The sequence below is a fragment of the Pristiophorus japonicus genome, chromosome 4, assembly GCF_044704955.1.
Source record: "Pristiophorus japonicus isolate sPriJap1 chromosome 4, sPriJap1.hap1, whole genome shotgun sequence".
NCBI classification, from domain to species: Eukaryota; Metazoa; Chordata; class Chondrichthyes; family Pristiophoridae; genus Pristiophorus; species Pristiophorus japonicus.
In genome coordinates this window covers 12,197,642-12,224,642 of record NC_091980.1, presented here as the reverse complement: position 1 = coordinate 12,224,642, position 27,001 = coordinate 12,197,642, and the positions used below count along the sequence as shown (strand labels likewise).

General features: G+C 41.4%; 2 protein-coding genes across 2 annotated transcripts in view; both read right to left on the bottom strand.

Annotated features, from left to right (window-relative positions):
- Positions 1-2,297: 2,297 nt before the first annotated feature.
- LOC139261965 (protocadherin-10-like) lies at positions 2,298-4,847 on the bottom strand. Its single transcript, XM_070877126.1, has one exon. It carries the CDS (start codon positions 4,845-4,847, stop codon positions 2,298-2,300), a length of 2,550 nt encoding a protein of 849 aa, XP_070733227.1.
- A 6,873-nt stretch (positions 4,848-11,720) lies between these two features.
- Positions 11,721-27,001, bottom strand: part of LOC139261964 (protocadherin gamma-B5-like) — a 28,606-nt gene continuing 13,325 nt past the window's right edge. The window contains exons 4-6 of the mRNA XM_070877125.1: positions 25,461-25,526; positions 21,798-24,322; positions 11,721-11,885 (exon numbers count right to left, since the gene is read on the bottom strand). Coding sequence (XP_070733226.1) covers positions 11,721-11,885; positions 21,798-24,322; positions 25,461-25,526 — 2,756 coding nt within the window. The remainder of the gene's footprint in view (positions 11,886-21,797; positions 24,323-25,460; positions 25,527-27,001) is intronic.

Sequence of the window (27,001 nt, the reverse complement as noted above, 5' to 3'; positions counted from 1 at the left end):
GTTGATTGGAGCGTGGGCAAGTACAGCAGGAGAGGCGAGGTCAGGGCGAAGGAGCAGCAAGAACTTGTAGAGGCACATGATTGGGGCGCAGGAGAGGCGCGAGTCCAGTGCCTAGACGAGGCTAGGGCACAGGGGCAGCATGCTGCGATATGTGCGCGCATTAGGTCCATGCAGCAGAGCTAGTCTCCAGTCGCCTTGGTTAATCCTTGCTACTGGGCCCATACCTAGCTCTGACAAGCCCGTGTAGTGGATGGTGTGCAACGGTCACCACACATTAAAAAAATCCAAGCACAGGCATCTTCCACCCTTCAAGAATTAGTTCGGACCTGGAATTTTAGGTCCATCATTGAAAAACCTGTGAAGTTGATGACCTGGAAGCAAGTCATCCTCGGTTCGAGGGACTGCCTATGATGATGATAAGGTGTTTTTTTTTAACTTTTCATCAACCTGAGCAACTTTTTAAAACAAATTGGAAATACTTTTAAACTCTTAAACAACGTCAGTAAATTTTTAAACAATTTGGAAATACTTTTAAACTCTTAAACTTTTAAGAAACTTTTAAATAATCATGAAAACTCTGGAAGAAACTTCTTAAAACATCCCTCAGAAGCCCAGAGCGGACAGCTGACCTTCCTAATGCCTGCCCCCCAACCAAGCCTCGGGCCGCCTACCACCAATGACGCTATTCAGCGCCGAGCTTGCGGCCAACACCTCGCCTTGGCAACTAAGGTTATACAGCAGTGACTGGACTCCAGTCATCATGGAATCCCTTGCCAGTGGACCAAGACCTTACTCAGCTAATCCCCTGTGGTTTCCAATGTGCATTGGCCACCCCACTTTTAAAGAACTCAGCACAGGCATCTCCCACTTCGTCAATATGAAATTCTGGACCTGGAACATCAGGACCCTCATGGACAATTCCAATAGCAACAGGCCGATACGCCGTACCACCAAAGTTGACATCGACATCGCCAACCTAATGAGACCCGGTGTGCTGGAGAATGTCAGCTTCTGGAACAAGATGGAGGTTACACCTTTTGTGGAAGGGAAAACCAGACTCCATTGAGTCGTCTTTGCCATCAAAAATGAGCTGCTCGACATCCTCATAGACCCCTCCTGCGAGTTTAATGAACACCTCGTGACTCTTTATCTTAACCTATCTCTGAACCAATGCGCCACATTCATTAATGTGTATGTCCCAACACTCGATGCAACGAATGAGGCAAAAGAGTGTTTTCATTCCACCTCGAGACATCCCTGCCCGTGTCCTCATGGACGACAAACTGATCCGCCTAGGTGACTTTAATGCCAGGGTCAGCAAAGACAAAGCCCTTTGTGGAGGTGTGATTGGCAGAGAGGGGATAGTGAAAGCCATCCTCCTGACAAAATGTCTAGAGCATGAACTCCTCATGACCAACACGTTGTTCCACCAGAGGGACAAATACAAGGTAACGTGGCAGCACCCTCCATTCTATATAATCTGTGTGAATCTGGAGAAACGATTGCAAGATGAGCGCATCAGAAGTCATCTGACTTCAATTACAGATCAATCAAGAACGTGATGCAGTAAAGTAAAACTTTGTTAAACGTCACATGTTACAGCCAAACACGTTACATTGGCGTCTACCAAATCAGCAGAAAAATGGTTACCGTGATCACTGAAGGCACAAAGAATAACGATTTCAACAAAGCAAAAGTTGAGTCCAAGCCCGCGTTTTCAGTTACATTTTTTCCAAAGACGAATTTACTAAAACAAAACTAAGATTCACAACGATTCTTTAGATTTAACTTCCTCTGCTCCAAGGGGATACCTGGAAAGTACTTTCAGACTGCAGTTCACTGTTTCTTTCCTTATTAGTGGCGGAGCAGGCTTGAGGGACCAAATGGATTACACCTGCTGCCATTTATTATGTTCGTATTGGTATTTGAGATTTTAGGTTGATTGTGATCAATTGCAAGCTATAGTAAATGCGCCATAATTCCATGTCCAGAAGCTCTAAAGTATTAGTGACACGAGACATTAAACGTTATATCTGTTTTGCGAATCGAGATTTCTTTCCATTCATATTGTCATGCCAGCTCAGGTCACTTAACGATTATGAGATTGAGTACCGGCTGGATTTCAAGATGATAACATACTTTTGTTAAAATAAGCGCGGTATTGACATACTAAAGCACGACCTACTGATCATTTGGTTAAATAAAACATTTTAGAATGTTGGAAACGTGATTCAAAAGCAGAACATGATGAATATGCACTGGATGAGCAGCTGAACGATAACCATGTTTTTCAGCGGTTAGCCGTCCTGCCATCCAATTTTAGCATGCTCTGCTTCATGCAGATGCATGTTTTGACTCACCTCACTGGAAACACCACGCCAGACGTTCGTTGGCTTTGCACACTGTTCTGAAACAGAGATTCTGGTTAATTTCCTAATAGTTCCTGGCGTTGCTGGATTGTACGATGTGAGAAACATGAAATCCATTTCACTTGGTTCTGGTGCTGATCGGACTTTATACCGGTACGAATCCGAAAGGGATCCGTTGCCTCGAACTTCAAGGACATTTGTAATTAACTTGGAATCCGGCACAATCTGAAGATTGACATTCGAATGATGTGAACGACCGGCAGCGTCCAACGAGCTCTTGCAGCAGCAACTGGTTGCAAAACATGTCGGGTCATAAGTAGACCTTCTGTCAGTTGGGCAAATGGCGATAATAAGGGCAATTATAACAATTAGGAGAATGAACGATATTACTCCCAGAGCAAGGATTATATAAAATGCTAAATGTGAAGAATATTGTAAATCACTGCGGGTTTCCACAGAATCGTGGTTAATTTCTGCACTCTGTTCACTTATTGTGACCGTGACAGTGGCCGTGGCCGAAAGGGCTGGATGGCCGTTATCGTTTACCTGGATAACCAGCCTTTGTACGCTTACGTGGTAATATTTAAGTCGCCGAGTGGTTCGGACTTCTCCAGAACTATGTGAAACGGTAAACAAACTGCGATCCGTGGCTTGCAGAAGCTCATAGGAAATCCGCGCGTTCTGACCAGAATCAGCATCCGATGCAGTGACCTTGATAACTAAATAGCCCGGATCCGCAGACCGAGGCACCGTTATCCTGCCCTGATTCGCTGATCCGGTTGATATTATTACTGGAGCGTTGTCATTCTGATCGAGGATAATCACATTCACAGTAACGTTACTGGACAGCGATGGAAACCCCGCATCTCGAGCTTGAATTTGGATCGTAAAACATTTAAGTTGTTCGTAGTCAAATGAGCGTTGCGAAAAGATTATACCATCTTCCGAGTTCATAGAGACGTACGACGTTACCGGCAGTCCCGCAATCTGCCTCTCCAAAATATCGTAAGAAAGCTGCGAGTTTTGTTGCAAGTCAGTATCCAAAGCTGTCACTGAGCCAATAGAACTGCCAGGCGGTTTATTTTCCATTGCGTAGACGGTATATGAAGATCTCAGAAACATTGGTGCATTATCATTTATGTCCGTAAGATGCACGACGATAGTTTTGTTGCTGGACAACGGTGGAGACCCCCGGTCCGAGCACATAACAGATATATCATATTCAGCAGTACTTTCCCGGTCTAGAAGTTCTTTTGTGACTAGCCTGTACGAATTTCTAATTGAAGATTTCAGCTCAAACGGAAGGTTAGGATAAATCTGACAATATGTTTGTTCATTTTCATGGCTATCCCGATCAGTTACACTGATCAACGCTATCAACGCCCCAATCTGAGCATCCTCAGAGATTTTGCTTGAAACTGAATTGAAAGTTATTGCTGGCGCGTTATCATTCACATCGGTGATATTCACCCGAACCGTGCAGTGTGCAATTAACGGAGGCGAGCCGCTGTCCTTTGCTTCAACATTAATCTCGTAAACATCAACTTCTTCGAAATCCAATATCCCTTTTACAATGATTTGTCCGGATTTTGAATTAATACGAAAGCGTTCACGAACCCACGCCTTGTTGTAACTGCTAAACGAATAAAAAATGTCACTGTTGGACCCGTAATCCAAATCAGTGGCATTAAGCTTAATGACTATGGTGTCTGGTGGGGCATCTTCCATTAAAACAACAGTGTACAGAGACTGTTGGAAAACGGGTACATTGTCATTACTATCCAATAGAGCGATGGTTATTTGTGTAGAACCTGACTGCTGCGGCGTCCCACCGTCAATAGCTCTTAGTAGTAACTTGTATGTAGACTCTTCTTCTCGATCGAGATAATTTTCCAGGACCAAATGAACTAATTGCCATTCTCCACGATGCTGCACATCTAACGAGAACTTTTGATTTGGACTGAGCTGGTAGTCACGGATAGAATTGGTTCCGACGTCAGGATCCTGCGCGTTCTCTAACAAAAAGCGCGTTCCGGGTGTCGCGGATTCGGCTATTTGCAAACAGGTTTCGCTGTGCGGGAAATTCGGAGAGTTATCATTTATATCCCGAATATCCACATCAACACTATACTGTTCCACCGGATTTTCAATGACGACTTCTAATTCTAGGACGCAATTAACGCTCTGAGCACACAATTGCTCCCTGTCTATTCTTTCACTTACAAATAAAATACCGTTCTTGATGTTTACGTCCAAGTAATGCTTTGGGGAGTCTGAAACAATCCTGAATTTGCGACTTGATAGTTCCTCCAACGTTAATCCCAAATCCTTCGCAATGCTTCCCACGAAAGCACCGTGTTCCAGTTCTTCGGGAATGGAATAGCGAATGTGACCGGAAACCAGATTCCATGCACAAAGAAGAAAAATGGACGGTATCGCTTGCATTCTCAGCAACAACAGCCTTGCTGAATGTGCCATTTCTTTTCAAGGGTTGCACCATTCGCCTCTCGTAAATCCTGTTATGCACTAAAATGTATTAAACCAAAATTATACAACATAATTTGGAAGCAGACTGGAAAATCGTCGAGACCTTCTGACGAGCTAGCACGGTACAGGAATATAAAGACCAGCAATCCTTCCGTATGCTTCTCCGACTGTTGGGGGATGGGTGGTGGATCACCAGCCGTATTTCATTTCCTTATTGGTAGACAGCGACACAAAGAGTCTCACCCTATAACTACACCAAGATTATATAAAAGCAAGACGACAAACACATTATCTGCCACATACTTATAGATTATTAGTACATGTGGAAAATGCAGCTAGCATACGAATTTCATTGTCACGAAACCACATGCTATCATTTACCATTATTATAAGAAATACATACGATGTATAGCATGACCAAACATACACTGTACAAAATATGCGTGCCTTTTCCACAAGATATTTTGCACATTGCATAAAGAAAACCGTTTCCATTCGCACGATATGGTGCAAATATCCATTAAAAATGTTTGCCTTTTTCCTCGACATTGAAGGAAATTATATTAAAGGGGAACATATGTGCTACTCAAGTTCAAGTAAACAAACTGCCTTCAGCAAGACTTACTCATCAATAATCTGCTCGCGTACTTTCGGTTCAGATGCCAGAAAATATTGGATTTAGACCTCATCACAGTCTTCATCCAGCGATGAAGGCACGATTTGAATTCGAAATTATACGAGAGTAGCTTTCCCGAAATCAAGCTAACATTTTACCGAGCGACGTACCGAGGAGACTCAGTAAAACCGACGGCAGTGAGAAAACCCCGCAGTGGCTGGAGCAATTCCTGACGCATAGGAAGACGGTCGTTTTTGTCAATGATTGCAGCCCCGAGACATCATTGTCGGTATTCCTTTTACAACGTCATCAGCGCTACCTTTTGCAATTGTTTCATTAATAACATTCACTTCTTTATAAGCCCGGGTTGAGGCTGTTTGTTGATGATTCCGCTGTTCGTATCCATTCTTTATTCTTCTGAAAATGAAGCAGATCTTTGGATAACACCTAGGCTTGGGCCGACAAGTGGTAGATAACATTCATACCATCTGAGTGCCAGGCAATGAACATCTACAATATAAAATAGTTTATTCACCATCATTATTACTTCGACATGACCAAGTCGTCGAGAGGAACATCCTGAGGATCGAGACTAAACTGAAAGTTAACTGAAACAGTCATATAAATAATATGGCAGCGGATGCGAATTTTGTGACGTCTGTTTCACCCTTTGCTCCATTGAAAAGGTCAAGTGCGGCGAGGAAACTACTGAAAACTTGCCTTGATGACTTCAGCTGCAAGAGTACTCAAGAAATCTCACATCTTGCGTGACAGAGCAACCTGGTCTGGGCCGTTAGATCACGACTGCAATATATGGTATTTAAAGGATAAAATGCAGCAATTCATGCAGCATACATTTGCAGCAACTCACGTCCTCACGACCTCTACTTCTGAGGGGGACAAATGTAGAGTGGCATGGTTACATCATCGCAAACAGATTTACTTCCATCATGTCTTGGGCATAACATCACCATTGCGTCATTATAGTTGCACCAACATCCCGAATGTCCTAACTAACACTTTTGTGGCAACACCAGCGCAAGGACTGCTGTAGTTCAAGGAGAAGATCTTCACCATAGAGAGATGGGCAATAAATTAATGCTGTCAACATCATTTACATATCGAGAACGAGAAATAAAACCGCAGATGGATTTGATTGAAAGAAGATATGTAATTTTGTTTTTTGGCGAACTCAGCTGCATCTTTTTGCTGAACGGATATTGCACTTTAATGTTGCTTCCATAAAGAAGAGAACAAAAATAGAAACGTAGTTACCTTGCCTCATGTTGCTCCTAAGAATGGTGGGATTAACTTTAATTATAAAATAATCGCCATGACTGAATTTGAAAGCTATCAGAAAGAAATGATTGAAATACGTGCATTCATACTGCGTCTTTTACACCACCGGACATCTGAAAGGGCTTCACAGACAATGAAGCACTTTTTAAGTTTAGTCACTGTTGTAATGTAGGAAACACTGCAGCCAATTTGCGCACAATAAGTTATCACAAAGAGCAACGTGATAATGACCAGATCATCTGTTTTAATGATGTTGCTTGAGATTAAATATTGGCCCAGGACACCGGGGAGAACTCCCTTGCTCATCTTCGAAATCCTGCCATTTAATCTTTTACTTCCCAATGACGGGACAGAGGCGGTCTCAGATTAACATATCATCTGAAAGACAGCACCACCGACAGTGCAGCGCTCCCTCGGGACTGCACTGGAAGGTCAACATAGATTTTTGTTAAATTTGTGGAGTGCCACTATGACTCCACAACCATTTGACTCACAGAGGAGGGTGCTAGCCAATGATCCACAGCACACTTTACCAAACATCTGTAGATGTTCATGTCTTTTAAGTTGCATCTGTTGTTAATCATATTGCATGTCCGACTCAAGTTAATGGAGAGAGTTGGTCTGTATTGTGTGCAAGTTGGTGGTTAAATTATATTAATGTCGTGCACAAATTGTCTGTTTGTCGAAGCACACAATGGTAACGATAGTCGTTATTTGATTTACACTATGCTAATATAAAACAAGTTATCTTATTAATCAAAGGTATGGTTACATTGGGGATAATAACTGGAGCAATACCTTAATATGTTGCAGAAAACAAATCAAACCATTGAGAAGCTGAACTTCACCAAATAAAAGATTGAAAACGCAAAATGCTTACGGTTGAAACGTAAATCAGCAAAGTAAGCTGCTCTGAGATTAAAAGTTTTGAATCTTAAATAAAGAATGCATTTTCTTTTGATAAGCAAACAGAGTGTAGTTTTCCAATACGTTTGGAAACAGTGCAAACCTAAACGAGTTTCAAATAAGGTTTCATATCCTTTGAAACGATTCTCTCTTTGCAGCCCTCTAACGCAATGTGAATAATTTTGGCAGAACATGTGGAGCAGAGGGGATGGTTATTTTGCAGCTCAGACGAGTTGCAACTCAATCCCTTCAACGAACACAACAACCACTTCCATTTGATATTTATTAGCTACAAGGACAATTCTCAAAATGCTTTCAATGTCGTTAAAAACGTGACTGATACTACCTTGGAAGAAGATAGAGAAAAGAAAGTCTAGGGCAGAAGATGTTCAGATTTGTTGATATTTTTGTGGGAAAAATTCGCTGAACAACTACTTTTTAGTATTGGAGAAAAATGGAAAGAATGCAACCAACTTTCCAATTGAGGGATGAGGTAAATAGGTGAATCTGCTCTGATCAGATCGCATCAAACTAACCAGCGCCCCTTGACATACAACGGTATTACTATCACCGAATATCCCACAATCAATATTCTGGGGGTCAGCATTGACCAGAAACTTAACTGGACCAGTAACATAAATATTTTGGCAAAATGAGCAGGTCAGAGGCTGCGTGTTCTTCGGCGAAAGTCTCACCTCCTGATTCCCCAAAGCATTTCCACCATCGACAAAGCAAAAGTCAGGTGTGCGATTGAATACTCTCTTGCCTGGTAGAGTGCAGGTTCAACAACATTAAAGAAGCTCGACACCATCCAGGACAACGCAGCCCTCTTTATTGGCACACCATCCATGATCTTACACACTCTCTCCCTCCATCACTGACGTACCGTGGCTGCAGTGTGTACCTTCTCCAAGATGCACTGCAGCAAATCGCCAGGCTTCTTCCGCAGCGCCTCTCAAACTACAAACTCTGCCATGTAGAAGGACAAGGGCTGCAAGTGCATAGGAACACCACCTCCTCCACGTTCCCCTCCAAGTCAAACTGCATCCTGACTTGGAAGTATATCGCCGTTCCTTCATCCTCGCTTGGTCAAAATCCTGGAAATCCCTCCCTACCAGCACTGTGGGAATACCTTCACCACGGACTACAGCGGTTCAAGAAGGCGTCTCACCACCATTTTTTCAAGGTCAATTAGGAGTGGGCAATAAATGCTGGCCTTCCAATGAACGAAGAATAACACAAAATGTGGAAACTTGTCCTATGCCTCGAGATGATGTCGCCAAGGGGGTAGCACAGAACACATAATGCGGGAGGTATGGTCTGAAGGATGGAATCCTGGGGTACACCAGAAATGTCAATACAGCACAGATGAACAAATTAATTTGTCAATGTTAAATTTATGCTATAGTAGGTACTGTTGGACATTCATTATATTATATTCCCCTCAGTTCCATTTGATGAATATATTAATGCAACTGTTTCCTTGTTAAGCAAATAGTAAGCATTTTTACCACAATTTTGTATTGTTACAGCCACTTAAGTGTTAACTTTTCGTAAAATTCTCCCTAGATCATTCGCCAATCCTGAATTGGAGAGCAATCAATGATCTTGAGCAAAGGGACTGGAGGTGCTTCCAAGAAAAAGTAACTTTAGGCGATTTCAAGCGTTTGATCTGTCTTTAATTCACAATGGTTCCCATAGCCTCTCAGGTAGTATAACAATCAGTGCCTATCATGAAAGCATATATGTGCATTGTTCTGAGCTTTGCCTTAAAGCAGATCTTTGGAGTTGCCTACAGAATTAACTTTGCGCATCCCGCCCATTATGTGTTTGGATCTGTAGGTGTTGATTGTAAACTGGATAAGAAGGGAAAATAAATATCGAGTGCCTCATCATCGACACTCTTATCTGACTGAGGGAACAGAAACTCGTTCAACAAAATGCAGAGCAAGCATGAATCGTTTGCAGAATGTTCTTTTTATTACGGGTCACCAAACCGATTGGGATGAATTGCACTACTCTGAGGCATTAATTTAATTTGTCAGTTTAGTTGCTACATAAGTCCAGATTTAATTATTCGAATCTCAGTAATTTGGAGACACAACAGTTAGGCTTCATTAGGGGCATGCAAAAATGTTGCTGTACGAAAGTATTATTTTTGAAGTAAACGGGAATTCAAATTGGGAAAAATTAATTCGGATGTGCTTGGATTTTTAAAAAAAATTAATAACTGGGCCTCTATTGATTCTGCAGAAAATGCTGCCCTTGCAATACAGGGAGCAGTTGGGATGTGGATAGGCTAAACTCTCATTGCTTTATAATCCTAGTTTAGCGACGTAACATGTCCTTAACTATACATTAGCGGAAGATATACTGCAATGTATGAGGTAAATATGAACGAACATGAAGCTTTCGTTCTTTTTTTGTTTGTTTTTGATCTTGAAAATGTCTTTGCTAGTAGCTTTTAATAGAAAATTCTAATTCCTGCGCCGCCATTGCTTGAAAAATCTTGTCAACTTAAGCTAAATATATTTTTGTACACTTAAGTTATATCGAAGAATCTCATAGAATAGTCTCCTCGGCTGTCGATATTTTGGCAAAATATCTGTCACATCTGTGCAGAACAATCTCGCTTATTATCTACTGCATGTATTGCATAAATGGGCGCTGAATCTGGTGCCAGCTTCCCACTTCACACTCGGACCACACGGAGCAGACTTCCGTGGAGAAAGGAGTCTCATTCCGCGTAGGAGTCTTAGCTTTGCTGTACACATTCAGTGTGTATATGAATCGGTTAAGCCTGGTTCTTCGCTATATTTGAGATAGAAAATGCTTTTTTGTAAAGAAAAGTGTATTTTCAATCAACCTGAAACTTACTGAGTGAGGCCAGTGCCAAACTGCTGAAAGTGAATCGAATGAAACTGTTGAAGAATAAATAGCGTATAATCGTACGTTAAGACTTGAAATTGTTGTCGAAGAGATATATTTCACACCAAGTACGTATATCGGGTATTCAATTCGCTGCATTTGCAATATCTTCTCATAAATTTCTCCCCATATCATTGCTCATGACCTGGCGTGTTCCTGGGGACTGAACGGTGTAAATAACATGCAATCCAACTTTTAACTTCAGTTGGGGATTGCGCATTACAACACACCGATCGCGATCCAAAATCACAAACCTGAACAAAATGTGTGGTTACCTTGGAGTTCGGCATTAACTGCAGTTGGAAAATAAAATTTTGGAAATTATTATTTTTATTCTCTTTGGTTCAGTCAATGGGAGCCGAACGTTTGCCTAATCAGAGCGTCGCCCTGCGTGGCACATGGTAACAATAAGAACAAATATCATCCCCAGAAGTATAGACATAATTGCAACAAATTGTATGATAACACAAAAGGAGGCATTGGAGGATTGTTCTAATGTATGGGTGGGTCATTGTGATCAGAAAAAATTATTCAACGCTTCGTATGACTGATTGTTGGCTGTGGTTCAGAGATGAGGATGGCCATTACCATTCGCCACAATGATTAGCTTTATGCATGTGGCCATCGGTGTATTTAAATCAACAGCTAGTTCTAATTTCACAGAGCTGCGTGACATGCAAAAACGATTGGGTCAGTAGCTTTTATTTGCTGATGTGAACGTCGTGCATTTTGATCAGTATCAGCATCTGAAGTGATTATATTGGCCACTAAATAACCTTGGTGTGCAGATAGACGAATCGTCATCTGCGAGCTGTTCCTTGTCCCAAGAGGTACGGTTACAGGAGGTTTATCATTCTGATGAAGAAAATAATCACGGTAACGTTGCTGCTAAGCGCTGAAGATCCAACGTTTCGAGCTTGGATGTGAATGTGGAAGTTTATAAGTAGTTCATTATCTAAGCAAGCAGTTGCGAAAAAAGATTGTAGCGTTATCTGAGTTGCTGGAAATGTTTGAGGATATTGCCATTTCATGAAATCAGCTGTCCAAGATAGAGTAAGCTATCTGGGAATTTTCGTCCATGTCAAGTTCAGTAGCCGTCACTGATTATATAGAAGTCACAGGTGCTGGGGCGCATTGTTTTCCATTACATAGTCTGTATATGAAGTCTGTAAAACACGTAGAGGTTTGTCATTTAAATCTGAACTAGGCACAGCAATATTTTGTTCCTGGACAGTGGAGAAGACGCAATTTCTTTGCAAAGAATCGTTATTTTTCTCTATCTAATACACAATTTGTGGCAAATGTGTATGCATTTCTAATTACTGTTTTCAGGTAGAACGCGAGGCGCACTGGAACTTTGCCTTCAGTGTGATTGATTTCCTTGGAATCTAAGTAAGTTGTACTGATCAACGCTATTATAGATATACTCTGAACCTCCTCACGCACTATGCTCGATATTAAAATTTAGGTTAAATTATGAGCGTTATAATGTACATTATTGATATGCACCAAAATTATACGATTGAAAAGGATTTGCAGCTTCGCCTTTCGCTTCTATTTTAATCTCATTCACATTTCATTCTTCAAACTTCACAGTTTTAGCCTAATTTCTCCGGTTTTGTTCAAAGCTAAGGGATGCAGGTATCAGTGTCAGCTGTGGCTCATTGCGTAGCGCACATGCATGTGGGTTGGGGCGATTGTGGGTTCACGTCCCACTTCAGGAACTTAAACATAAAAAATCTACGCTGACATTGCAGTGCTGTGGGTATGCTGCACTATCCGACGTGTCGGCTTTCGGATGAGACGTTAAACCGACGCTCCGTGTGGATTTTTTAAAGTTCCCATTGCACTATTTCGAAAAAGGGCAGGGAAGTTATCGGCGATGTCCTGGCCAATATTTGTCACTCAATCAACAAAACCAAATCAGATTGTTTACACATTATCATATTGCTGTTTGTGGGAGTTTGCTCCCGCATTTCCCATACTACAACAGTGACTACTGTCCAAAAGTTCTTAATTAGCTGTAAATCGCTTTTAGATGTCTGGAGGTCGTGAAAGGCGCTATATAAATGCAAGTCTTTCTTTCCTTCATTCTTGATTGCACTAACTTTAGAGAACAAGTAGTGGATCTCACCACTTTAGCTAAATCGGTGGCGTTAAGTTTAATCACCAAAATGACGGTGTAGATCGACTACGAAAATACTGGAGCGTTGTCGTGAGTGTCTAAAGCAGTAGCAGTTGTGACGGCGAGACCTGACCATTCTGTGGTGGAGCCATCAATCGCCATTAGCAATAGTTGGTAACTGGACTGTTCTTCTCGGTGTAAGGAACAATTCTGCTAATTTGCATTCTCCAGGTGGTTATACATTCTCCAGACCGCTACTCATCGAAAGTAAAATACACATTTCGACTAACGTGGTAGGAACTGATGGAATTTATACCTCTGGCAGGGTCTATCAGATGTACTGCAGTAACTGGCCACAGTTTGCTCGGCAGTATCCCCTAAACCCGGGACCTCTACCAACTCAATGTACAAGCGCAGCAGGCACATGGGAGAATCTTCAGCTGCAATTTCTCCTCCAAGTTACAACCATCCTGACTTGGAAATATATCGCCATTCCTTCATCGTCGCTGGGTCAAAATCCTAGAACTCCCTCCGTAATAGCACTGTGGGTGTCCCTTCACAGAAGGAATGCAGCAGTTCAAGAAGGTGGCTTACAACCACCTTCTCTAGGGCAATTAGGGATGGGCAATAAATGCTGGCCTCTCCAGCGAAGCCCACATCCCAGAACGAACAATATAAAAACATTAATATATGTACTATTTTGCAGATGTCCAAATATTTTGTTTGCCTCGAATGCAATGATGAAGCTATGGCTGGACAATTCTTCTGCACTTTATCGCAAACTTTAGCGCCATTACCTAAGAAATCTCCTTGCTCTTGCTCCTCTGGAATTGAGGAACAAATCTGTCGCGAAACCAGATTACGAACAAAATGGATAAAAATTGATGGTCCCGTTTGCCAATCTATATATGGCATATGTACTGAGGTGGAACACGACGACACGCTAGAAATTCTTCCAAATGGAATAAGAAAATAAGAAATAGGAGCACGAGTAATCCATTTGGACATTCGAGCCTGGTCCACCATTCAAGATGATCATGGCTGACCTGATTCTGGACTCAGCTCCATTTCGTTGCCCACTCCCCATAACCCTTTACTCCCTTACCGCGCAATAATATGTCTATCTCCGTCTTAATAGATTCAATGGCAGAGCCTCCAAAGCTCTTTGGGGCAGAGAATTCCATAGATTTACAACCCTCTGAGAGAAGAAATTCCTCCTCATCTCAGTTTAAAGTTGGCGACCCCTTATTCTGAGACAATGTACCCTAGTTTTAGTTTCCGCCATGACTGGAAATATCCTCTTTGCATCCACCTTGTCGAGCCCCCTCATTATCTCATCAGTTTCAATAAGATCACATCACATTCTTGTGAACTCCAATGTGTACAGGCACAACCTACTCAACCTATCCCCATAAATCAACTCAGTCATCTGTGGAATCACCCTAGTGAACCTTCTCTGAACAGCCTCCAGTGCAAGTATATCCTTCCTTAAATACGAAGACCAAAACTGTATGCAGTACTCCAGGTATGGCCTCACCAATACACTGTACAGTTGTTGCAGGACTTCTCTGCTTTTATACTCTATCCCCCTTGCAATAAAAGCCAACATTCCATTTTCCTTCCTGTTTCCTTGCTGTACCTGCATACTAACTTTTTCTATTTCGTGCACAACCACCCTCAAGTCCCTCTGTATTGCAGCACTTTCCAACTTTTCTCGATTTAAATTATAATATGTTTTTCTATTATTTCTGCCTAAGTGGATACAATCACATTTTCCCACATTATACTCCATCTGCTAATTGTTTGCCCACTCTACTTAGCCTGCCTACATCCTTTTGCATATTTTTTGTGTCCTCCTCACACATTTCTTTCACCCTTGAAAAAGGGACCGACTGAAACTTGTCTTCCTTATACTCGGTCCCTTCATCCAAATCATTAAAATAGATTGTAAATAATTAAGGACCCAGCACCGATAATTGCAGCACACCACTAGTCACTCTTTGCCAACCAGAAAATGGCCCATTTATCCCAATTCGTTAGCCAATCCTCTATCCATGCTAATATAGTACACCCAACCTCGAGAGATTTTATCTTGTGCAGTAACCTTTTTTTTGGCAACTTATCGAACGCATTTTGGAAATCTAAATACACCACATCCACTGGTTCCCCCTTATCCACCCTGGTCTTTACAGCCTCAAAGAACTACAGCAAATTTGTCAAACATGATTTCCCTTTCATAAAACCATGCTGGCTCTGCTTCATGCTTCAGCGAATCTCCCCCTACTGTCTCTTTAATAATGGACTCCAGCATATTACCAGCGACAGATGTTAAGCTATCTGGTTTATAGCTTTCTGCGTTTTGACTGCCTCCTTTTTAAATAGTGGCGTTACATTTGTGGTTTTCCAATTCAGGGAATGTTGGTAGATTACAACCAATGCATCCACTATCTCTGCAGCCACTGCTGCTTTGAACCTAGGATTTAAGGCATCAGGTCCAGGGGACTTGTCCGCCTTTTGTCCCATGATTTCACCTAATACTAGTTAATTAGTGATAGTGATTGTATTAACTTCCTCCCTAGTTATAGCCCCTTGATTATCCACTATTGGGCTGTTTTTGAGTCTTCTACAGTGAAGATCGAGACAAAATATTTGTTGAACATCTCTGCCATTTCGCTGTTGTCCATTATTATTTTCCCAGTCTTATCCTCCAGGGGACCAACTTTTACATTAGCCACTCTTTTCTTTTTTATTTACCTGTAGAAACTCTTACTATCTGTGTTTGTATTTCGTGTAGGTTAACTATCAAAATCTATCTCCCTCTCTCAATCATTTGTTTAGTCGTTCTCTGCAGTCTTTTAAACATTTCCGAATCCTCTGCCCTCCCAGAAGTCTTGGCCACATTGCGTACCTTTAGAAAGGCTCTTGCTATCCACTATATCCCGGTCTCTCAGAATTTTGTACACCTCAACGAGGCCTTCTCTCCACCTCCCCTGTTCCAATAAGAACAAATCTAGGCTGTCCAATCTTTCCTCATAGCTAAGATTCTCCATTCCAGGCAGCATCCTTATAAATCTCCTCTGCACCCTCTCTAGTACAATCACGTCCTTCCTCTAATATGGCCACCAGAACTGCATGCTGTACTCCAGCTGTGGCCGAAGCAGTGCATTTTACAATTTAAGCATAACCAACTTGTGCTTGTATTCTATGCCTCCGTCTATAAGGGCAAGCATTCCGAATGCCTACTTACCCACCTTATCTACCTGGCCTGCTACTTTCAGGGATCTGTAGACAAGTTCTCCAAGGTCACGTTGTTCATTTACACTATTAAGACGCCTACCTTTTCCTTATTAGCGTTCCCAAAGTGCATAACCTCACACTTCTCTGAATTAAGTTCCATTTGCCTATGCTCTGCCCACATGACCAGTAGATTGATATCCTTCTGCAGCCCATGACTTTCCTCTTCATTAACAACCACACAGCCAATTTTACCACACTCACTATATTCAATTGTAAATCATTGAATTATACCACAAAAAACAAGTACTGAGCCCTGCGGATCCCTAATGGAAACATCCCTCCAGTCACAAAAACATCCATTTGTCGAAATGTCCAATTCCATTATTTTGCCTTTAATCCATGTTAAACCAATGGATCATTTGTTATTAATTTTTTTGCACTGTAATATTTTCGAAAGACGGTACCGGCTTCACTTGTTTCCAATCCAATTGAATCTTACCTGTATTAACTGACTAACTCTCCTTAATATCATTGTTACAGATTCAGGCCTGCCATAGATACTTACTCAGGTTTAAGGCATAATCGTCCTCTTAAGTAATCTTAGCAATTCAGTTTAATGGGAGTATTCTCATAATTCCATTTTTGTGCGATATCATAACGCCAATGAGAACATAAGGAGATAAGAAATAGGAGCAGGAGTAGGCCATTTGGCCCCTCGAGCCTGCCCCACCATTTAATAAGATCATGGCTGATCTGATATCGGGCTTAGCTCCAGTTTGCTTCCTGCTCCTCATAACCCTTCACTCCTATATCACTCAAAAATCTGTCTATCTGCACCTTAAATATATTCAATGACCCAGCCTCCATATCTCTTTGCGGAAGAAAATTTCACAGATTTATGACACTATGAGAGAAGAAATTCCTCCTCATCTCAGTTCTAATTAAGCAACCATTATTCGGTAACGATGCCCCCTTGTTCTAGATTCCCCCACGATGGGAAACATTCTTTGTGCTTGTCCTTGCCTATCCCCCTCAGTATCTTATATGTTTCAATAAGATCACCTCTCACTCTTCTAAACTCCACTGAGTATAGACCCAACCTGCTCAAACCTTCTTCAAAAATCAACCCCTTCATCTAAGGAATCAACCGAGTGAACCTCCTCTGAAATATCTCCAATGCAAGTATATCGCTCTTTAGATAAGGAGAACAAAACTGTATGCAATACTCCAGGTATGGCCTCAGAAATACCCTGTACAGTTGTAGCAGGATTTCGCTGCTTTTATACTTCATCCCCGTTGTAATAAAAGCTAGCATTCCATTAGACTTCCTTCTTCATTGCTGTACCTGTACAGTAACTTTTTGCATTTCAGGCACAATGTCCCCCAGGTCCCTCTGTACTACAGCATTTTGTAATTTCTCTCTATTTAAACAATAATTTGCTTTTTGATTTTTCCTGCCAAAGTGGATAACCTCACACTTTCAACACATTATACTCCATCTGCCAAATGTTTGTCTACTCAGTTAGACTGTCTACAGCCCTTTGCAGAATATTTGGGTCCAATAAAGAGCAATGATATACCTACCCCGTTAGACATATTCCATATATAGAATCATTTGATCTAAATTCTTCAATCTCCCCAAAGGTAGGCTACATGAGGTCAAGCTTGATTTAAATTAAACGCTACCTTATTGAACAGTATAGCTAATAATTATGACTGTGTTAACACTGAAATAAATACAACTAGTCTTACCCTTAGATATGAGCATAACGAGTAGCTGATGTTATACTATACAGTAGGTCACCTTAACCAGAATATCCCCTGCAAATATTTTCTAAATTCCCAGGTTATAACCTTAATCTCTGAAGTTTACAGTTCTTATAATACAAAGGGAGCATTTGTTGCCTGCCGTTTTTATTTTTGTGTTCTGATTTTTTAAAAACCTTTCACATTGTTGAAAAACTCTTGCAGATCAACGAAGATCAAGTGTTTTCAAACAAAATTTTGAAAAACGATTTTTTTGAATACCATACAATCTATCGAGTTGCATGTTGTGTACGCTGTACAAGAAGCAACTTCTGATTAGCAAAATAACTAGCTTTTATTTGCTTGTCTCCATTTTTCATGAAAAACCATGCTTTAAAAACCCCAGCATTTAAAGTTACCCCTTTGCCAACTATTTCTGTGGAAAATTCTTCAAAATTCCAGAAAGGTAATAAGCACCTTTTGTCGATTAACTTTTATCGTCAGGTATATAAAACCTGTTCCAGAAAATGTATTGATTTTAAATGGTTTGAAATATGGGAATGTTATGAAATATATTAAATGTTGTTGGAAGGTCTGTTAAGGTAGGTAATATGTTACTAGTTTCATAATTGTTATAAAGCAAAAAGTAGGTCCAACAGTTGAGTTATGCTTCTAACTCTATACTCACTTCTGGCCTTATTATGTTGATGGACATTTTCATGCCTTTAACATTTTTTTTTAGAGGAATTTGTGTTGTAGCCGGTTGATTCTTTCACCATCCTTTTCTTAAAGCGTTGTTCCGAATATGTTTCCATATTTTTCACCATAGGCCTTGTAAAGTGTGTTTTTCTTACTTTTTAGACTGCGCTTTTTGACTGTCAGTCCAAGCACAATGGTAGCATTCGGCTTAATAGCTCTTCCCAGCCCCATATCTTGTCCTAATTTTCTCGGGTAGAATTTGGTTCCCATTGGACCATTTTTACTGGTTTAAAACTGGAGCAAAAAAGGTTCTATTTCAGGGTATTTTATCAAATTGTTGGACCCATTCCACATGCTGGTGAGGGAGGCGGCACGAAATTGAAAACTTCCCTCTTGCGAGCTGCCTGGTGAGGTGCTATACGATTTCTAGCAATCCTCGGTCCACTGTCTTCTCACGTGAAGTCTGACACCCTCGCTTCTAACCCATCTGTTTGAAGCTAAAGAATCGTTTACAAGATGAGCGTATTAGAAGTGATCTGAACTTCAATTACAGCTGGATCAAAGCCGTGATGCAATACATTAAAACTCCGTTAAAGGTCATTCGTTACAGCCAGATACGTTACATTGGCGCTTACCCAATCAGCAGAAAAATGTTTTCCATGACCACTGAAGGAAGAAAAAGACCATTTCTACAAAGAAAAAGTTACAGTCCAAACTTATCTTTTCCGAAGACGAGAGTATTCAAACAAAAATAAGAGTCACAACGATTTTTAGATTAACATTTCTCGGTACCAATTACTGGCATCCACTGTAAGACTGCTTTTCTCTCTTCATTTCCTTGTTACTGGCGGAGCAGCTTCGAGAGGCCAAATAGCCTACTCCTGCTACGATTTCTTATGTTCTTATTGGAATTTGAAATTTTGGTGCATTTTATAACATTGCCAGATAAAATGCGCTAAAATTACTTGTCCAGAAACTCTAAAGTATTAGTGAAGTGAGACATTTAAACTTTATATCTAATTTACGATGTACTATCCAAGTTTTCCCCCCATTCATAATTGTCATCCTAGCCTAGGGAATTAAGGATAGTGTTAAAGACAAGGAAGAGGCATATAAATTGGCCAGAAAAAGCAGCAAACCCGAGTATTAGGAGAATTTTGTGATACAGCAAAGGAGGACAAAGTGTTTAAGTAGGAAAGGGGAAAATAGAGAATGAAAGGAATTGTGCTGGCAACATAAAACTGACTTCAAAGCTTCTATAGATATGTGAAGAGAAAAAGATTAGTGAAAACAAACGTAGGTCCTTTGCAGTCAGATTCAGGTGAATTAATAATGAGGAACAAAGAAATGGCGGACCATTTACCCAAATACTTTGGTTCTGTCTTCACGAAGGATGACATGAATAACCTTCCGGAAATACTAGGGGACCGAGGGTCTAGTGGGAAGGAGGAACTGAAGGAAATCCTTATTAGGCGGGAAAATGTGTTAGGGAAATTGATGGGATTGAAGGCCGATACATCCCCGGGGCCTGATAGTCTGCATCCCAGAATACTTAAGGAAGTAGCCCTAGAAATAGTGGCTGCATTGGTGATCATTTTCCAACAGTTTATTAAATCTGTATCGGTTCCTATGGACTGGAGGGTAGCTAATGTAATATCACTTATTAAGAAGGGAGGGAGAGAGAAAGCGGGTAATTATATAACGGTTAACCTGACATCAATGGTGGGGAAAATGTTGGAATCAATTATTAAAGATGAAATTGGAGCACATTTGGAAAGCAGTGACAGGATCGGTCTAATTCAGCATGGATTTATGAAAAGGAAATCCGGCTTGACAAATCTTCTAGAATTTGTTGAGGATGTAACTGGTAGAGTGGACAAGGGAAAACCAGTGGATGTGGTGTATTTAGACTTTTAAAAGGCTTTTGACAAGGTCCCATACAAGAGATTGGTGTGCAAAATTAATGCACATCGTATTGGGGTAATGTACTGATGTGGACAGAGGACTGGTTGGCAGGCAGGAAGCAGAGAGTTGGGATAAACGGGTCCTTTTCAGAATGGCAGGCAGTGACTAGTGGGGTGCCGCAAAGCTCAGTGCTGGGACCCCAGCTATTTACAATGTACATTAATAATTTGGATGAGGGAATTGAGTATAATATCTCCAAGTTTGCAGATGACACTAAGCTGGTTGGCGGTGTGAGCTGTGAGGAGGACGCTAAAAGGCTGCAGGTGACTTGGACTGGTTAGTTGAGTGGGCAAACGCATGGCAGATGCAATATAACATGCATAAATGTGAGGTTATCCACTTTGCTGGCAAAATCACGAAGGCAGAATATTATTTGAATGGTAGCAGATTAGGAATAAAGGAGGTGCAACGAGACCTGGGAGTCATAGTAAATCAGCCATTCAAAGTTGGCATGCCGGTACAGCAGGTGGTGAAGAAGGCAAGTGGTATGTTGGCCTTCCTAACTAGGGGATTTGAGTATACGAGCAGGGAGGTCTTACTGCAATTGTACAGGGCCTGAGTGAGGTCTTACCTGGAATATTGTGTTCAGTTTTGATGGCCTAATCTGAGGAAAGACGTTCTTGCTATTGAGGGAGAGCAACGAAGGTTCACTAGACTGATTCCTGGGATGGCTGGACTGACATCCGAGGAGAGACTGGATCGACTGGGCCTGTATTCAATGGAGGTTAGAAGGATGAGAGGGGATCTCATAGAAAAATATAAAATTCTGACGGGACTGGATAGGTTAGACGCACCAAGAATGTTCCCGATGTTGGGGAAGTCCATGACCAGGGGACATAGTCCACGGATAAGGGGTAAGCCATTTAGGACAGAGATGAGGAGAAACGTCTTCACTCAGAGAGTTTTTAACCAGTGGAATTCCCTACCGCAGAGAGTTGTTGATGCCAATACGTTGGATATATTCCAGAGGGAGCAAGATATGGCCCTTACGGCTAAAGGGATCAACGGGTATGGAGAAAGAGCAGGAAAGGTTACTGAGGTGAATGATCAGCCATGATCTAATTGAATGGTGGTGCAGGCTCGAATGGCTGAATGGCCTACTGCTGCACCTATTTTCTATGTTTCTATATTTCTAGTTCAATGAGCGATTAGGAGATTGAGCAATGCCTAGTCAATGTTGCTGGATTTCATGAAGTTAAAATACTTATAAAACCGGTGTATTGACATCGTAAAACAGGACTTACTGCACGTTTGGTTCAAGAACAAGTTGTATAATGTTGGAAACATGAATCGGAACAGATAATACTGAATATGCACTGGATGAGCAGCTGAAAGATAACTTATTATTTTTTAAGGGGTCAGCCGTCCTGCCATCCAATTTCCGTATGTTCTGTGTCATAAAATGCATGTGTTGGCTCACCTCACTGGATATACCATTCCAGATGTTGGTTGGCTTTGAACACTGTTCTGACACATACGTTCTGGTTATTTTCCTAATAGTTCCTGGCGTTGATGCATTGGACGATGCGAGAAACATGAATTCCATTTTACTTGGTTCTGGTGCTGATCGGACGTTATACCGGTATGAATCCGAAAGGGATCCGTTGCCTCGAACTTCGAGGACATTTGTAATTAACTTGGAATCCGGCACAACCTGAAGATTGACATTCGAATGTTGTGAACGTTCGGTAGCGTTCAACGAGCTCTTGCAGCAACAACTGCTTGCAAAACAAGTCGGGTCATAAGTAGAGCTTCTGTCACTTGGACAAATTGCGATAACAAGGGCAATTATAACAAGTAGGAGAATGAAAGATATTACTGCCAGTGCAATGATAATATAAAAGGCTAAATTTGAAGAATAGTTTACATCCCTACGGGTTTCCACAGAATCGTGGTTAATTTCTGCGCTCTGTTCACTTATTGTGACCGTGACAGTGGCCGTGACAGAAAGGGCTGGATGGCCGTTATCTTTTACCTGGATTACCAGCCTTTGTACGGTTACGTGGTGGTCTTTAAGTCGGCGAATGGTTCGGACTTCTCCAGAACTATGTGAAACGCTAAACAAACTGCGATCCGTGGCTTGCATAAGCTGATAGGAAATCCGCGCGTTCTGACCAGAATCAGCATCCGATGCAGTCAGCTTGGTAACTAAGTAGCCTGGATCCGCAGACCGAGGCACCTTTATCGTGTTTCGATTCGCTGGTCTGGTTGATATTATTACCGGGGCGTTGTCATTCTGATCGAGGATAATCACATTTACAGTAACGTTACTGGACAGTGGTGGAAATCCCGCATCTCGAGCCTGAATTTGGACCGTAAAACGTTTAATTTGTTCGTAGTCAAATGAGCGTTGCGAAAAGATGATACCATTTTCCGAGTTCATAGAGACATATGACGTTACTGGCAGACCTTCAATCAGGCTCTCCAGAATATCGTAAGAAAGCTGCGAGTTTTGGTCCTCGTCAGGATCCAAAGCTATCACTGACCCAATAGAACTGCCAGGCGGTTTATTTTCCATTGCGTAGATGATATATGAAGATCGCAGAAAGATTGGCGCATTATCATTTATGTCCGTAAGATGCACGACGATGGTTTTGTTGCTGGACAACGGTGGAGACCCCCGGTCCGAGCACATAACAGATATATCATATTCAGCAGTACTTTCCCGGTCGAGAAGTTCTTTTGTGACTAGCCTGTACGAATTCCTAATTGAAGATTTCAGCTCAAAAGGAAGGTTAGGATAAATCTGACAATCTGTTTGTTCATTTTCATGGCTATCTCGATCAGTTACACTGATCAACGCTATCAACGTCCCAATCTGAGCATCCTCAGAGATTTTGCTTGAAACTGAATTGAGAGTCAATGCAGGTGCGTTATCATTCACATCCGTGATATTCACCCGAACCGTACAGTGTGCAGTATATGAGGGATACCCGCTGTCCTTCGCTTCTACATTAATCTCGTAAACACTCGCTTTTTCGAAATCCAATATCCCTTTTATGCTGATTGCTCCGGATTTAGGATCAATGCTAAAAACTTCACGAAGCCACGCCTTATTGTAGCTATTAAAGGAATAAAGTATTTCACTGTTTGACCCGTAATCTAAATCAGTGGCATTAAGCTGAATGACCATAGCTCCTGGCGGAGCATCTTCCTTTAAAATAACAGTGTACAGAGTCTGTTGGAAAACGGGCGCATTGTCATTGCTATCCAGTACAGTGATGGTTATTTCTGTAATACCTGACTGCTGCGGCGTACCACCGTCAATAGCTCTTAGTAGTAACTGGTGTGACGAATCTTCTTCTCTGTCGAGAGACTTTTCCAGGACCAAATGAACTAATTGCCATTCTCCGCGATGCTGCACATCTAACGAGAATTTTTCATTCGGACTGAGTTTGTACTCCCGTATGGAATTGGTTCCGACGTCAGGGTCGTGCGCGTTCTCTAGCAAAAAGCGCGTTCCAGGTATCGTTGATTCGGCAATTTCCAAACGGGTTTCGCCGTGCGGGAAACTCGGAGAGTTATCATTTATATCCTCAATATCAACATCAACACGATACTGTTCCACCGGATTTTCAATGACGACTTCTAATGTTAGGACGCATTTAACGCTCTGAGCACACAATTGCTCCCTGTCTATTCTTTCACGTACAATTAAAAGACCGCTCTTGCTAGTTGCGTCCAAATAATGCTTTGGTGATTCTGAAACAATCCTGAATTTGCGAATTAATAATTCCTCCAAAGGTAATCCCAAATCCTTCGCAATGCGTCCCACGAAAGCACCGTGTTTCAGTTCTTCCGGTATCGAGTAGCGAATGTGCCCGGAAACCAGGTTCCAGGCACAAAGAAGAAACATGGACGGTATCGCTCGCTTTCTCAGCAGCAACAGCCTTGCTGAATGTGACATTTCTTTTCCAGGGTTGAACCATTCGCCTCTCATAAATCCTTTTATGCGCGAAAATGTATTAAAACCAAATTTAATAATACACGTTGGCAGTAGACTGGAAAATCGTGGAGACCTTCTGACGAGCTAGCTCGGTACACGAATATAACGACCAGCAATCCTTTTGTTTCATTCCCCGACTGATGGGGGCTGGTTGGTTGATCACCAGCCGTATTTCATTTCCTTATTGGTAGACAGCGACACAAAGAGTCTCAGCCTATAACTACACTGATGTTATATTAAAGCAAGACTTTAAACAAATTACCTGCCACAAACTTATAGATTATTCGTACACACTGAAAATGCAGCTATCATACGAATTTCATTGTAATGAATCCACATCTTATAACTTACAATAATTATAATAAACGCATAAATTGTATACAACAGCCAAACACGCACCACACAAAATATGCGTGCATTTTGCGCAAGATATTTTGCATATTGTACACAGGAAATCGTTCCATTCGCATGATATGATGCAAATATCCATTGAAAAATGCTGCTATTTTCCCCGACATTCAAGGAAATTATTTAAATGATAAAAACATGTGTTACTCAATATGGAATAAATTCACTGTCTTGATGCAAGACTTCTTCATCAATAATATGCTCCCGTTCTTTCGGTACAGCTCATGGCAAAACCTCTTGGATTTAGACCTCATCACAGTCTTCATCCGGGCATGAATGCAAGGGTTAAATTTGAAATAATACGAAAGTAGCATTCTCGAAATAAAGGTGGCATTTCACCGAGAAGTATTCAAAGGAGAAGCAATAAAACTGACGTAAATGGGGAAACCTTGCACTGGCTGGAGTTATTCCTGAAGCATAGGAACACGGTCCTATTTTTTAGCAGTCAATGACTGAAGCCCCAGGACATGATTGTCGGAATTCCTTAATACAACGACTTCAGCGCAAACTTGTGCAGTTGTTTCATCAATAACCGTCACTTCCTTATAAGCACGGGGCGAGCCTATTTCTTGATGATTTCACTGTACGAATCCTTTCATTACTGCTCGGATAATGAAGCAGGTCTTTGGATAACAGCTGGGCTTGAGCTAACAAGTTGTCGGTAACATTCACACCATCTGTGTACTAGGCAATGCACATCTCAAGTAGAAAATATCCTCATCAGCTCACTTTTCTTCGATATTGCCAAGTCCTCCAAAGGAACATCATGAGACTCGAGACTGCACTGAAATTTAACTGCAACAGTCAGATAAACAATGTAGCAGGGGATGAGTACTGTGCATTGCATGGGTCACCGCTTGGTCCATTGAAAAGCTCAAGTGCAATGAGGAAAATATTAATCAATTGCTTGGATGATTGCAGCAACAAAATATTCAAGACATCTCTCACCTTTCAGGACAGAGCAGCCCTCTTCAACAGCATCCTTTTTTATTGGATCGGCGTAATACAAAAGCAATGTATGTTATTTACAGGGTACAGTGCAGCAGATCACATTCTCACGATCTCCACTACTGAGGGGAACAAACGTAGAAGTGTCATGGTTACATCATTGCAAACAGATTTACTTCCACATTAAACACAATCATGTTTTGGACATAAAATCACCATTGCTTCATCACCGTTGCGTCAAAATCCTGATTTTCCTAACTAACGCTATTGTGGGAACATAAGGGCACGGAATGATGGGCAATGAGGCAATTCTGTCAATATCACTTACATCTCGAGAGCGAAAAAAAGATACAGCTACATTTGCCTGAAAGAATATGTATGATTTTGTTTTTTGGAGAACTCAGCTGTATCTTTTTGGTGAAAGAATATTTCACTTCAATGTTGCTTCCATAAAGAATACAACAGAAATAGAAACGTAGTGACCTTGCCTCACCTTGCTTTTAAGAATAGAGGGATTATCTTTAATCAGGGATATCTTATCGAAAAACTTGAAAGACTTGCATTTGTACAACGGCTTCTACGACCACCAGGCAGATCAAGGCGCTTGACAGCCAATAACGTACTCTTTTAAGTCTAGTCACAGTTGTAGGGAGCGTGGCAACCAATTTGCACATAGCAAGCTCCTGCAAACAGCAATGTGATAATGACCAGATAATCTCTTTTAGTGATGTCGACTGTCGACTGAGGGATAAATATTGGTCCAGGGCACTGTAGAGAACTCCACTGTTCATTTTAGAAATAAGGCCATGGAGTATTTTATATCCAACTGAGGGGAAAGAGGCGGCCTCAGTTTAACGTCTCATCTGAAAGACGGCACCTCCGAAAGACCAGCCCTCTCTAGGCACTGCACTGGAGAGTCAGCCTAGATTTATGTTCTCAAATCTCTGGAGTGGGACTATGAAACCACAACCTATTCAATCAGAGGCGACGATGCTACGCATTGAGACACAGCTGGCACTGGCATCTGTTCTAACATGAATAGTGCACTTTAGCAGTGATCTGTAGATCTTCATGTCTTGTATCTTGTGTCTGTTGTTAACATTCTGCATGGCCAACTCAAGTTAGTGGAGAAAGTTGGTCTGTATTGTGTGCAAATATTCTATTCGTCAAACCACACAATGATAATGATAGTTTTATTTGTGTTAAAACATGCTAATATATAAGAGTTATTAATCAAAGCTATGGTGACATTGGGAATAATAATCGGAGCAATATACAAATACGGTGCAGTAAACAAAATCAAGCTTTGAAAAGCTAAAATT